This window comes from Vigna umbellata, chromosome 7 (genome assembly GCF_029865625.1).
Source record: "Vigna umbellata cultivar VRB3 chromosome 7, Vumbellata_1.0, whole genome shotgun sequence".
Lineage (NCBI taxonomy): Eukaryota > Viridiplantae > Streptophyta > Magnoliopsida > Fabales > Fabaceae > Vigna > Vigna umbellata.
The window spans coordinates 5,455,261-5,470,014 of NC_142171.1; the positions used below are offsets into that span (position 1 = coordinate 5,455,261).

Sequence of the window (14,754 nt, forward strand, 5' to 3'; positions counted from 1 at the left end):
GAAGAGTCAGCATACATGTGCCACAACTTTATGTATAGTATATGCATAAATAGATACCAACCACTTTTTGTACACATCACCAAAAACATGTCTAAGTTGCTTTCAGTTCGAAGAATGCCAGTTTGCTGTGTGGAACCAGCTTGTTTTGAGATCATTGACTTTATGGAGCACACCTGCCTCATTAACGAACCACACAAGTTGAAAAATCAACTCATTAAGGGAGTGCTTCAGGTTTTGTACCTCACTTTGTTGATATATTAAAAGCATTGCGATTACTGGAACAGAAATATTGAAGAAAAGGATAAGCACCTGAATGGAAAGAGTTACCTTGCTTCTGTTCTGCCTTGCTTTGCTGAATAGTATAGCAGCTACTACTGTGAGAGAAAGTATTAATGTATTGCAATCTATCAGTGATGGCCAAGTCATTGTTTCACCTGGCAAAACCTATGCACTGGGATTCTTCAGTCCAGGCAATTCCAAGAACCGTTATGTGGGAATTTGGTATAATGAGATCCCAACACAGACTGTAGTATGGGTTGCCAACAGAGACAGCCCTCTTAATGACTCATCAGGAGTTTTGAAGCTCAATGAAACCGGAGTTCTTGTTCTTCTCAACCACAACAAGAGTGTCATCTGGTCTTCCAACACAACAGGCTCAGCACGACATCCGGTGGCAAAACTTTTGGATACTGGAAATCTCATTGTGCAGAATGGAAACGGCAATGATGAGGCAAAGGATTTACTGTGGCAAAGTTTTGATTATCCAGGGGACACACTCTTGCCAGGACAGAAGTTTGGAAGAAATTTAGTTACAGGTCTGAATCGATACATGTCATCATGGAATAGCTCTGAGGATCCATCTCATGGTGTATATAATTATCAACTTGATATCACTGGATATCCACAGTTTGTTTTGAGAGAAGGAACTACTAAAAGATATCGTTTTGGATCATGGAATGGTGTTCAGTTCAGTGGGGCACCTCTGTTGAAACAAAGTGATTATACTAGATTTACTTTTCTTTCGAACGACGAGGAGTTGTATTTCATGTTTAAGCATACCAACAAGTCATTTTTACATAGGATGGTGCTAACAACAGAGGGACGTATTCTGGGGACCTTTTGGGATAGTGAACGAAAAGATTGGAGCTTGCATGCACGAATTCCGGTGGATGACTGTGATTACTACGGAAAATGTGGAGCCTATGCTTCCTGCAATATAGACAACATTCCTCCATGTCAATGCTTGGATGGATTTGTGCCCAAAACGGCTGACTTGTATGGTGGTTGTGTCAGGAGAACTTCACTGAGTTGTCATGAAGATGAGTTTTTGCCGGTTCCAGGGTTGAAATTACCAGACACAGAGAGATCCTGGTTTTCCAGAAATATGAGCCTTGAGGATTGTAAGACATTTTGCAGGAACAACTGCTCCTGTAAAGCTTATGCAGCATTGGATATGAGTAAAGGGCCCAATGGGTGTTTACTCTGGTTTAATGATCTGGTTGACATAAGAAAATTGACCGATGTTGATGAAGACGTATACGTAAGGATGGCTAGTTCAGAATTTGGTATGATATTGTCTCTCAATTGTGGAACATCCCTTCTTGTTTCTTTCTTTTGTTATCATCTTGTCACTCTTACCGTTTTGGAATATCTCTTTCTTACAGAAGCTACTGAAGGAAAGCAATTGCATAAATCCAACATCCGGAAGTACAAGAGTGTTTTCATAATTTGTGTGTTGTTTATTGGAATTTTAATACTATGTTTAACCTTCATCACCCGTTATAAACGGTTGAAGACACGGCAGAAAGGTGGTTAAGTAGTTCCTATTTATGATTTTAAATTACGTGTCTTGATTCTTCTATATGTTCTTTTTACTGCAAACTTAGGCTGCTTTATCCACAAATTTGAAACACCTCTATAGGTGATGATGTAAGCTCTGAGTCAGTGCATGCAGGCATATTTTACTTAGTTACCTTATAGATTTTAACTGTCTTTGAGTTTATCTTTCTCCCTTGAGATTTGGTTAACTGGTATTAATCTCAACAAGAATAACTCATTATTCACAATCATTAAAGCACTTTAATGCTAGTCAATAAAGTGAGTCATGTTGTCAATAGCTGCATAAAAAAATTGTTTAAACTAAGTTTGCTTTTCTCTGTTTTAAACTTGGGTGAGGCAGATTAAGGTACAAAGAGTACAGAAGACAGCATATTCTACAATTCGACTTCTTTATTCCTTACACATTCCAATTACTATATTGCAGGAAAGATGGGAGGTAATCTAGAACCAGACGTGAATGTAATAAATGAGCACGAGAGTAAAGATCTAGAGTTACCCATGTTTGAGTTGTCTACAATTACTTCTGCAACCAACAACTTTTCACCTGACAACAAACTAGGAGAAGGTGGCTTTGGATCAGTTTATAAGGTAATTAATTGATAAAATGTCTTCACGAGCATAGAATGCATGATATTTAATAATTGTTTACATTTTGTGCAGTGTTGTACCACTATATGGTCAAATAATGGTTAGAGATGATAATTATAAGAGACGGGACTTTTAGCAATGTCTTTTTCTGGAAGAAATCTAGGAACTATTTGTTTTAAGAAAGTATTTTCTGTTTTCCATTTTTTATTACAATAAAACATGTTTCTTTATTTTGCTTTATTTATTGTTCTCAAAACTATTTTATAGGAAATCTTGACAGCAGACATATTTTTTTTTCTATTTGTTATGCAAATATATTTGAAAACAGATAACAGATTCAAAGCAGTATTATATTTTATACATTAAAAATGAAAATAAAAAACAAAGACAAAAGTATTCAGACTAGTAGACCTTGCAGAGCTTAGCTGATCTGCTGATGACTATACTTCGGATTCTATGCCTCTTTTTCCTTTATTAATTCCCTGCTTGTTATATATCACATTTCATATATCACGTCATTGAACTTTGTAATCAATTCTCTATATTAGAAAAACGAAATTAAATGTTGGAACACATGAACTGAACTATTAAAGTTATATAAATTTTTCTGTAACACGTTTTAGTAAAATGAAGTCTATTCATAGCTTAATCTGTCGTTGTCACAAATTCCAGGGCATCCTGGCCGATGGAGGAGAAATAGCTGTGAAGAGGCTCTCTATGAATTCCAAACAAGGACTTCCAGAGTTCAAAAATGAAGTTATGCATATTGCAAAGCTTCAGCACAGGAATTTAGTGAGGCTACTAGGGTACTGCCTTCAAGCAGGAGAAAGATTGCTTGTATATGAATTTATGCCCAACAAAAGCTTGGATTCCTTCATATTTGGTTTGTTTCAAGAGAAACCTTTTTTTATTGTTTCATTCATTTGGGGTTATATATTCATTTGTTTAATTGGATTCTCTTAGCTTGAAAATTATTGCAATTAAACAGATAATACAAGAAAATCATGCTAGAAAGGAAATAAATTTTCCAATCCAGTTATTTATCATGGCATGAGGAAGAGATATTAATTTATTTTGCACTTAAGTTTATCATTCCATAATCTATCTATATAGAAACTACTGAAACTGATCTACCACTATCTAAAGCTTGGTCACATTTTTCTCAGATGAAAACAAGAGCATGTTACTAGATTGGCCAAGGCGCATGCTGATTATCAACGGGGTTGCACGGGGTCTTCTTTATCTTCATCAAGATTCAAGGCATAGAATAGTTCATAGAGACCTCAAAGCGGCGAATGTTTTGTTAGATAGCGAAATGAACCCAAAAATCTCGGACTTTGGACTGGCTAGAAGCTTTGGAGGAAATGAAATCGAAGCAACCACAAAACATGTAGTTGGAACCTAGTAAGTGTCTGATTACACCAATGTAGTATGAGTATGATCGCTTGGCACTGTCTTACAATGACTTTTGGTGCATGTGATTGTAGTGGCTATCTTCCTCCAGAGTACATAATTGATGGAGCTTATTCAACAAAGTCAGATGTTTTCAGCTTTGGTGTGCTGATATTGGAGATAGTGAGTGGGAAGAGAAATAAAGGATTCTGTCATCAAGATAATCTACTGGCACATGTAAGAATGAACTTGAAATCTAACCACCTTTGAGATGTTTCTGCTGATAACCAAATGGTTTGAAAACTTATGCAGGTGTGGAGGCTGTTTACTGAAGGCAAATGTTCTGAAGTAGTTGATGCAGCAATAACTGAGTCAGTCCATTTGTCTGAAGCTCTAAGAACAATTCATGTGGGACTACTGTGCGTGCAACTAAATCCTGAAGATAGGCCAAACATGTCATCTGTGGTTATGATGCTAAGCGGTGAATCTGCACTGCCTCAGCCAAACTTGCCTGGATTCTTTACAAGTACAAGCATGGCTGGTGATAGTTCATCATCAAGCAGTCATAAACAATACACAAATAATGACTTGTCACTTAGCATAATGTCTGCTAGATAGTTGCATTTCAAACATGTTTTGGATTGGTTTAATACGTGATTGTGGACGAGTACTGACTAATGCAAACTGCTTCTAATATATGTATAGTTCCTCTATCTGACACAAGTCATTACAAAATATTTCAAATTGAACATAACTAATGTTACCAACAACTCAAATAAATATATTCTAAATTATCAATTAATCTTGATAAAAAAAACTTATTTGTATGGATGTTATCACAAACAAAATATATGACAGGTTGTTCTAGCCAAAAGGTAAAAATCCAATCAGCTAGAGCATTTACAGATTTGATTTTCCCAACTTTTGCTTCCAAAGTCCTCTTTATCTTCATTCACCTGTCTCTTGAGTTTTCTCTCCTTTAACACTCTCTTTACTCCTCTTTTCAGTCTTTAATGTCCCATCTTTACTACCTGACCTTTTAGTTCCTTCAGTAACCACTAGGTCAACGATAATCAAAACCTTTCCCTCCTATAAAACATCCAATCGATATTAGGTCCATCACTTTGTGCCTATCATGACACAGCCTCCGGCCTTTAGCTCTTGTAAGACTAAGAAAATGTATGACCAACTTATCTTGATTAGTTTTGGGTCTACCATTTTGAGCTTATCATCACACAACCCCTTAGCCTTAGCAAGACATTTTTAATTATCGACTTAAATGTCATATCTCCTATTATAAGCCCAAATAATGTTGGGCTTCTAAAAAGAACTGCTAAGTTGCATGGTGACCTTAATATCACCTTTCATTGTTTGTAACGTTCTAGAATATGAAATGTAAAAACATTCCCGCCTATGGCTTAATGTTCTTTCAAAGATGGATTTGAGGTTGTTGTTGACCAAGCAAAAGTATTGTTTCTTGATATAAACTTTTCAGCTTCCCTAAAAGAAGTTGTTGATGACCAGATTGTGAATGGTCAACTTTGAACGATGTTTTGTTCTTTTTACTTGCTTTGTCAGAACAAAATTAATGTATTTTCGTTGTTGCACTGCTTTTGGAAAATCTTCGGATGTATCATCTATGTCATCTCGTGCGAATTGCAATAATGTTGTTTGTTGTCTTGATTTCTATTTCCAAAAATGGTTTAGAGCATAAAAAATGCATGAGGTAAACATCTCATCTTGTACCCAAAAAACTGTAAATCACTTCTAAGTAAGCGAAACTTGAGAATTTATTCACTCCATCGATAATTACTCTCATCAGATCTGCAAACTAGTATTTTCCCTATTTTAAGAGCTTATTTGCTCCCTCGTATCTTGCCCCTTTTTTATTCCATAAGAGACTGGATGAATCTTATCAGATTCTTTTTATTCTTTAGGAGACTGGTTGCTTTCATAGAATTTTTTCCTTTTTTTTATTCCTTAAGAGATTGGTTGCTCCCTGCACTGTATTTAGAAATTATAGGTGTTTACATTAAACGTTTATCTACTTTTTTGAAACATTAGGATATTGCCCTTTTCTTTCATGGTTCATGCATAATACTCAAATAGGCTGCATTTCAAACTTAATATTGGAGTAGTTTAATGTGGGCGTATACCTATGATGAACAGATACAATACGTCAATTGGATACGGACATGTATCTAATATACATGTTGAAAAATGTAAAAAAATTCTTAAAAACATGATAAATATATGATTATTATTATTATGTGAATACAAATCAAATGTATTAAACATTATCAAGAAAATAAAAAATTATAAATATAAGTAAAGTATCTAAAGTATCGGACACGGATATGTGATACAAAATGAAGTATCATAGGTGTGTGCTGAGTTAAAGAATTGTGTTTCATATGTAGGTATTTGTTTCTGAGACCAAACACACACTAAACTCGAAAGAAGAAAAGTAAAACATGATATTGAAAAGAAACAGATAAAAATGCAAATTTATTCTCTGATTTTCTGAATTTGGTAGTCACCTTATCCATGAGCTTGACAAAAAGTTAAAAATAATCACTGAATATGTATAGGGTCTGTCATTCACTATAGACCAAACATTAACACGTGTTTATTAACTAAAAGTCTTACATCGCATGTTAAATGCCTTCATGGTACATGTGAATTTTTCATACTGCATCAGCAAGGACAATTTGAACATAATTGAATTCTCAAAGCATGGGAAACTGGTATTGTTGTCTAATCAGTTCTGTAACCTCTGCCTTTCAGAAAATTCCTAGAGTTTCCAAAATGTGTGATCTATTGGGTTATTGGGCTCCCTTCCTATGTGGAAAATAGGCTCAAATAATGTGGATCATTAGGTCTCACTAGGTTAAATAGAGATGAGTCAGATTAGTAGAGCACATTAGAGTTATTTGAAGAGAGGCAAAAACCAAGTGAGAGAAAAAGGAAGAGAGAAAGCTATTCCCGCATAACCCTTAATCTGCACTAGTGTTTTCGTGGCTGTGAAGTTGTTGATCGAGCTGATTTTTGGACAATAGGTTCCAGACATATGGTTCTTCATCCTAACCGTTTGGATCATCAATCGGAGGTCTAGATTGGGAGAAATCAGTCCCGCACCAACAACCCTGTTTTGGAGAATTTTCATCTTCTTTGTTCTCATTTGTAAGCTTTTGTGCTTATTTAAATTGGCTTATTGAACACATCAGATGGTATTATTATTGGATTGGAGACTCTTTTGTACCCTATTATTGATCATAGTGGATTTTTCTTTAGTGGAGACAACTCGTGGTTTTTTGCATTGAGGGGTTTTCCACGTTAAAAATTTGTTGGTGTCTCTGTGCTTTTGGATTTCATTTTTGTTCTATTTGTTTGGTGCTCCTCGCTCACAAGAAGGGGGATTGATTTTCCGCTGCATTATTACTCTTTGCCAAGTTGTTATATTTTTTTGGCCCTTTCCCCGTCATGATCCCCTCTCTCTAGATTATGTATGTCTTCCCTCCGCACATGATGCCTTTACATAGCAAAAGTTCATGACTTTGCTTAGATAGTGGCTTAAATTATCACACCTCTTCAAGAGTGAAGACGCATTCGCCAAGCCTTGGAAGCTTTTCAATTACTTGCATCAAGATTTGGAAATTTTGGATTGATGTTCCCAGCAATTCCATGTCGGATTGTCATGCAAGTGAAAAAACTTTTCCCTGTCTCTAAGTGGCCTACAGCACAGGACACAGAAATATGTATTTCATCTGGTGAAACTGTAGCATATATCTTATGTTGACTGATGTTGCCTCATTTACATTGAATTCTATAACTTCATATATATAAATAAACTATCTTGCCTCCAACAATGAAATAGAAATCTCATTGTTTGATTGCAGTTTACTATTTCCTGATGAAGAGCCAGATTGATGGGGATAAAAAGCAGGTTCCCTTGGCCTGGGCAATGGTTTCTCACCATTCAGCATAAGAACTATTAATGACATTTCTGGTCTATCCTCTGCTCTGTCTTGTACACATAGAAGCCCAATGTGAATACATCTCAATACATCAGCTTCAGCTAGAGCTACTGATTCGCCTAGTGATTCATCTATCAACTCCATTGGTTTTTCTTCACACCAAAGTCTCCATGCCTATGATCATCAAATTAAAATTGTCAATTTTGAGTTCACAGTGTGTTCTTACTTACGTTTTGTATGCTTTTCAATGCTCAAAATCATGATCAATAACGAAAAAAACGCAGAAGCTACAGATAATAGCTTCTCTTTGAAGTGGATAAAAATGAAGGAGATGGGTTTTCAAACATGCTCTGAAGACTATGCCAATATAAATGGTATGAGTGGACTAGACTTACATGTCCAAGAAGGTCATGATCATGATCGTCAGAATATTCCCTATTCTTTTTTCCACAAACTATCTCCAGTAATATAACACCAAAACTGTAGACATCAGATTTCACTGAGAAATTCCCACGGGCTGCATATTCTGGAGAAATATAACCACTGTAATACAGAAAATGAAATGGAGCTCAGAAAGGGAGAAGAGGGAAATTTTATGAAGATAAAGTAACAAATCAAGTTATTTATGCATGCATACTAAGTTCCCACTATTCTCTTTGTTTGGCCTTCAACTTCATCTCCTCCAAATGATGTAGCGAGACCAAAGTCTGATATTTTTGGATTCATGTTTTCATCTAGAAGAATATTGCTGGTCTTGAGATCTCTATGGATAATTCTTAATCTAGAATCTTCATGAAGATAGAGAAGCCCTCTGGCAATCCCACGAATAATTTGGAAGCGCTGAGCCCAATCTAGCAAACATTTTCTAGCTTCATCTGAAAAAATTTCAACTAGTTAGCATGAAGATGGTTTGGTGATCATGGCAAGATAAGACCAAGTGTTGGGACAAGATAAAATTTATGACCAAAAATAAAGTAGTTCAAGCTTTTGTTAGTCATGAATTCATATATCAAGATCCTCTCATCATCTTGAATGCAACACCCAAGAAGCTTCACAAGGTTCCGGTGCTGAAGATTAGCAATTAGCACAACTTCGTTTATGAACTCTTTCGGTCCTTGTCCTGAATTATTGCAAAGCCGCTTCACAGCTATATCTTGGCCATTTGCCAAAGTACCCTGACAATCATTTCATAAGAAAGTTATGCACAGAAGATAAATCTAATTGTAAGATATAAGTTCAATCAAACTACCTTGTAAACTGGTCCAAATCCACCTTCTCCCAATATGTTAGTAACGCAAAAGTCATTAGTTGCATTAGCTATGGTTGAAAACTTAAATATTGGAATGTCAATGTCTTCCTTCTGTGTCTTAACAGAGTGATTTTTCCAGCTAACACTTTTGTTGTTTCCTGTGAAGATAGAAGAATGTATGTATATAAATTACTTGCATTATAGGTTCTATCGGAAGAGGAAAATCTAAAGGTTACCAAACCTTAAAATTTTGTAAGAAAAAAATATTTTCAATTGTAAAATAACTATTAATTCTACCATGGTATAAGTACCTGGCTTCTCAAGCCTTTTTCTCCGAAGTATGGCCACTGCCAATAATATCATGACCACAATAAACACTGCAGAACCTGCAAGAATTCCTGCAAGCTGCTTCTTGCGTAAGCCTTTTTCATGACCTGAGAAAATAAAAGCACTGTTAGCCAACACACCAAATTTTGAGCAATTTAGGAATCCCAAAACATAAGGCATCTAAAGCACGTATTCACAATGAAAGTTGATGGCAGTTAGATGCTTCCTGATCACAATTTTGTTATGCTAAGTAGTATTATACAATGTCCTCTAATGATCATCACTTCTTATATGTTATGTTATCTACTTGCAATAAGGATGAACTGTCAGGCAACAAACATAATGTGCAGCATAGTAAGAACAGGAATTTATAGACATGTATTTCGCACAGTTAAACCAAGTTCTGCAACAAACGAATGTTCTGTTATATGTTAGATGGAAATAAAGTATTAGCACCTAGATCTGAAGCTGCCAATCTTATGAAAAGATCTTGTCCTCCGGTGGTTAGTTTTCTCACGTCCACAATGTTATTAAACCAAAGCAAGCATCCACTTCCACCATTTCTGATATCTAAATTTGCATATGCTGTGCAGGAGCAGTTTTCCAGACAGAAATTCTTACATTCCTCAAGGTTCATGCTTCTGTCAAACCATGAGGTTGATGTGTCCGGCAACTTCGTTCCCTGATACTTCTGAAAGCCATCACTGTTGCCACAATCTAAATTAACTCTCCTAACACACCCATCTGACCAGTTTTGTGCATTCCATTTTTCTTCGGATCTGGGAATGAAACCCTGAAGGCACTCACACGTTGGAGAGCTATTTACATCACAATTAGAATTCACCCCACAAACGGCATAATTATCACACTGGTCTGCGGGGCCTGAGTAGAAAAGCTGCCAACTATTTGTCAAATCAGACAAAACAAAACGTTGTATTTGACCTGTTAACGTGATCATGTACCTCGAAACAATTGACTTGTTCAGTAGTTCATATCCATAAGAGACTTCCTTCTCAGTTATAACAAAAGAGAAATTAAAGATTTTGTACAATGTTGCAGAAGGAATTCCAGATAAAATATTGCCATTCCATGAACCTGGCCTATACAACAATGCCCCTCCCTTCGTAATCACCACTTGAGGAAAACCACGAGTATCTATGTGATATGAATACACACCTCTACCAGGATCTTCTGTGTCTCTCCAAGATGTCAGAGATGTAAAACTGCCATTTCCCATGCTACTTCGAAGTCGCATCCCTGGCAACAAAGTGTCCCCAGGAAGATCAAAACTCTGCCATAGAAGATTCTCTGGGTTGCTTTCTTCTCTCACAACAAGATTTCCAGTCTCCAAAAGCTGCACAACAGGATTCTTTGCAGCTGTTGATGTATTGGAAGACCAGAATGTGGCCCCTGAACCATTCAAAATGAAAAGATTTCCCACATGAGTTACATTCAAAACTCCTGAGGAGTTTTGAACTGGAGTATCTCTATTGGCTATCCACACAACTGTTCTTGGAGAAATATCCTTGTACCATATACCAAAGTATTGACTACTTTGATCCCCAAAGTTGAAGAACCCTGCTTCAAAAGTCCCTTCTGCTGAAACTAGAGTCTCATTATCCTTCACTGATTGGCCAGGACCAATGGTTTCAAGGGTGCTCAAACCTGGTATGAAATGCAACACAAGAGACCACAAAACCATTGCCTTTAAGCTTTCCATTCATTTCTTCTTGGATTAGAGTTAACTCTAAATTTCTCCACTACTTTCCAAAATCTTCAAAGATTAGCTACATAACTGGATACTCTTTCCTCCGTTCCATGTCTATACAAAACTTTATTATATTATTATTTTAATGTATCACTGACTATTCAACTTATCTCACAGCGTTCTTCTGAGAGAAAGGCAGGTGGACTTTAATTGCAAAATATACCAACATTTTGAATTTTTCTATTATATATTATTTTTCTTTTTATATATTCAACTTCGCCCTTGAAATCACAACATATAATTTTATAAAGTTATTATCAGACGGCACTGTCACCCTTGTACTTGAGATTTATCATTACTATCCGCGTTCTGATTAACATTGTCTAAACCAAATGTTGGGTTGATTAATAATTAAATAAATTAAATAACTTTTTTTGCAGAAAACTAAAGCTTGGTGACTTAAACAATTTCATAATCTAAATATGAAAATAAACTTCTAACTTCGAAATGTAATTCATATTTTTCAGGGCAACGAATACTTCTAAGCATGCTTGTCTGCTACAAGATTGTTCTGGTATAATTTTTTGTTGAATTGGAAAAGCAAGACAATATGTTTAGAAGAAAATAAAAAATAAAAAGGATCTTTTACAGACTTATTTATTGAAGGATTAATTTTATTTTTTGAAATAGCTTTTTTTTCTATTTTTCTTAAAAATGTTTGTGAAAATATTTATAAAATCAAGCATTGTCTAAAGCTAAAGGAATGTTTGTTATTTTATGATAGTTTGACAGCTAGAAGTTATTTCAAATGCTATATTTTAACATGCACAAGTCAACAACTTCCGTATATTGTAAACTTTTTTTTTTTATATATATATATATACGTAATGAGCAATTACAGGGTATATAATATATTGCCAAAATTGAGTTATTATAACTATGTAAAGTCAAACCAAACTAATTAAATATTAAGATTATTTTATTATTAAGAAACTTAAGTGTATCATTTCTTGGATAATATTATTTTTACAGAATACACGTATTTTCTTATTCAAGCTAACTAGATAACTCATGCTTTCCGAGGATAAAATTATGTATATTTTGAAGATATAACTATGTTAAAAATAATCATTATGATGAATTATTAGATTTAATAATCAGTTTTTGTTTTTGTTTTGAAATCTAATTTTCCTTACCAAATTGTATTTTGACACAGACTGAGCTGAAATTAATCTTTGCCCAATTTTGGAAACACACGTTTAGATCCAATTTGAAAATAAAGATAAAAATTGAAGATCTATAAATTCACAGCTTTTATTTTTCTTTTAAATATTATCTTTTGAGGTATTTTCTTCAATCTCATCATTATTATTACCATCACTAATAACACCATTATTCTCATTATTACTTTAATCCAACTACGTAGCACCAAAAATTATTACCATCACTATTATAAATATTGTATTTTTAAATATTTTAAAAGAAACGTAAAAAATAGAAAATTATATAACAGAAAAATATTTTTTCTGCTAACTAAAAATCTAACATCTTTTATTTTCTAAATCATTGAGAAAATATTTCATTATATTTTTTATGGAAATGTCCTTCAAATTTCGTATACTTCATATAAGTAAGAGGTAGAGTATAGTTTAAAACTTCTAGAGTGGCAACTTGCAAATAAAATTAATTGACTTTATTCGCAATTACTATTAATCATGTTGGAAAGAAAGAGACTTCGAAGACTATTATTTTGTCTTCAATAAATACTATATATGTAGTATATTGATTTAACGTTGTTTTAATCTTTAAAATTTAAAATGAAAATGATTTTAGTTCAGAAATTTAAAAAGTTTATTTTAATAAATTAAATTTTCAAAATAGAATTTTAACTTCTTAAATTTCTATTTTTAACTTATAATTAATTTAAATGATCAGCTTAGTCCATCAAATTTGAAGAATTAAAAAAGTTTAAAAAATATAAAGAACCAAAATTAAATGTGTTTTGAATGTCAACAGAATAAAAAATAATAAACCGTTGAGTATTTATTTGATGTCCCAAGGGACTCCATTATTGAATATTGAATTAGAAGAAATTGACCAGCTTTCAACGCCCAACCAACCCCTCATTAATTTGAAAGTTAAGTGTCTGCAAATTTTATATTCTAACTTCAAATTAAAAATAAAATTAAAGAAGTGGAAATGTTTGAGACCCAATTAATAATTTTTATAAATTTTCATCGTGAAAGAGAAAAACTAAATTATGTGTTATTAAACTTTCGTCAAAGTACATAAAACAAAAGAAAATATATGTCTAGACTAGAAAAGTGTAAATAGTTAAGATAAATTGGAGTGGATGGCTATTCTGTTGCTAAAGCTTCCATCGAAGATAATTTAGTAATTAATATGTTAATTAAACGTAATTTTTTTTAATACATATTACTTTAAATCATTTTCTAATACATATTTTATTTTTGAAAATACTTTATTAAATTCATATTAGGAGTTTAACATATTAGTTTATATTTTTTGGGTAAAGACTACAAGTATAGTTTCTTAAAGATATTCATACAATTATGTTTTCGTGTTTTTTTCAATTATAGAAAATTAGAAATCACCCCGAAAACGGGGTTAGAATAAATTTCCTAACGAGAGTTTGCTGAAGAGAAAATATACTGAGTTGTAATATTTATGATACAGTGAATTCTTCCCTACATACATATTTTTTTGTTCCTTTATTTATCTTCTCCTCTCTAATACTTAAGTTTGTTGTCGATTCTGTTTGTGTGATAAAAGCTCTGCAATAAATGTTTGAGTTAATTCTTTCAATAATATTTTATAGAATATAAATGTCAATAGTTTTTAAAAAGTTTATTAAGTCAAATGATTTTTACTTTTGTGAGAGTGTCTTAAGTTAGTCTCAGCTTTTAAAAAAAATCAATTATACATTAACATTTTATTAATTTATTTAAAAAAAAAATTACTAATGGAATTATGCCACATGTTAATATATGTTTTTTTTTGTCAAATGTTATTATTTTTATTTTAATTTAGTTATATATATATATATATATATATATATATATTTATTAAATTTAATTCCAATTTTTTTAAAATAGAATAATATTGTCTCTCTAGATAAAATTTATTATTTGTATAAATATTATACTGATATTTTTATTAAAAATACTATTTAAACATATTACACTATTATATATTATTAATTCAATTTTTGTTAACTTATGTTTCTTTTATAAGATTAAATCTAATTAAATATAAATATTTTTACAAAAAAAAATAAGAATTTAAAATTAATATATTATTAATTCATGTTTTTTTATAAGAATAAATTAATTAATATCATTTTTATATCAATAATAAATGTGGTGTTATTGACCAAATTTATTATTTGTATAAATGTTATACTAAAATTTATATTAAAATTTAGTAGTTAAAATCATTATTAATAAAACATGGGTTAATAATATTCAATAATGTAATATGTTAAAAAAACATTTTTAATAAAATATCAATATAACATTTATACTTATAATAAATTTTGTGAAGATGAATAGTATTGCTCCATTTTGAAAAAAATTGAGATTAAATTAAATTAAAGAAACATATAATAACCAAATTGAAATCAAACACTAAAACTTTTTAAAAAAGGAGAGCAA

General features: G+C 32.6%; 2 protein-coding genes across 2 annotated transcripts; one reads left to right on the top strand and one right to left on the bottom strand.

The window, feature by feature from the left end:
- The first annotated feature begins 251 nt into the window (after positions 1 to 251).
- Positions 252 to 4,532, top strand: LOC124842964 (G-type lectin S-receptor-like serine/threonine-protein kinase At4g27290). The gene is made up of 7 exons (XM_088095561.1): positions 252 to 1,565; positions 1,665 to 1,808; positions 2,264 to 2,427; positions 3,100 to 3,310; positions 3,594 to 3,831; positions 3,915 to 4,056; positions 4,132 to 4,532. The coding sequence occupies exons 1-7, from the start codon at positions 314 to 316 to the stop codon at positions 4,435 to 4,437; spliced, it is 2,457 nt and encodes an 818-aa protein (XP_087951687.1). The 5' UTR covers positions 252 to 313; the 3' UTR covers positions 4,438 to 4,532.
- Positions 4,533 to 7,539: 3,007 nt separating this feature from the next.
- On the bottom strand, positions 7,540 to 11,244 carry LOC148194986 (G-type lectin S-receptor-like serine/threonine-protein kinase At4g27290). Its single transcript, XM_088094611.1, has 7 exons — positions 9,829 to 11,244; positions 9,357 to 9,479; positions 9,046 to 9,203; positions 8,761 to 8,971; positions 8,434 to 8,671; positions 8,192 to 8,339; positions 7,540 to 7,970 (listed from the first exon to the last, which is right to left on the bottom strand). Exons 1-7 carry the CDS (start codon positions 11,090 to 11,092, stop codon positions 7,671 to 7,673), a joined length of 2,442 nt encoding a protein of 813 aa, XP_087950737.1. The 5' UTR covers positions 11,093 to 11,244; the 3' UTR covers positions 7,540 to 7,670.
- Between the last annotated feature and the right edge of the window lie 3,510 nt (positions 11,245 to 14,754).

Excerpts from the sequence above, each read along its gene's own strand:
- LOC124842964 (XM_088095561.1), top strand. The coding sequence starts at position 314 with ATGGAAAGAGTTACCTTGCTTCTGTTCTGCCTTGCTTTGCTGAATAGT. Across the intron at positions 1,809-2,263 it reads GTTGAAGACACGGCAGAAAG|GAAAGATGGGAGGTAATCTA; the intron begins GTGGTTAAGTAG and ends ACTATATTGCAG. Across the intron at positions 4,057-4,131 it reads AAGATAATCTACTGGCACAT|GTGTGGAGGCTGTTTACTGA; the intron begins GTAAGAATGAAC and ends AAACTTATGCAG.
- LOC148194986 (XM_088094611.1), bottom strand. The coding sequence starts at position 11,092 with ATGGAAAGCTTAAAGGCAATGGTTTTGTGGTCTCTTGTGTTGCATTTC. Across the intron at positions 9,204-9,356 it reads AAAAAGGCTTGAGAAGCCAG|GAAACAACAAAAGTGTTAGC; the intron begins GTACTTATACCA and ends CTATCTTCACAG. Across the intron at positions 8,672-8,760 it reads CTTGAACTACTTTATTTTTG|ATGAAGCTAGAAAATGTTTG; the intron begins GTCATAAATTTT and ends AAATTTTTTCAG.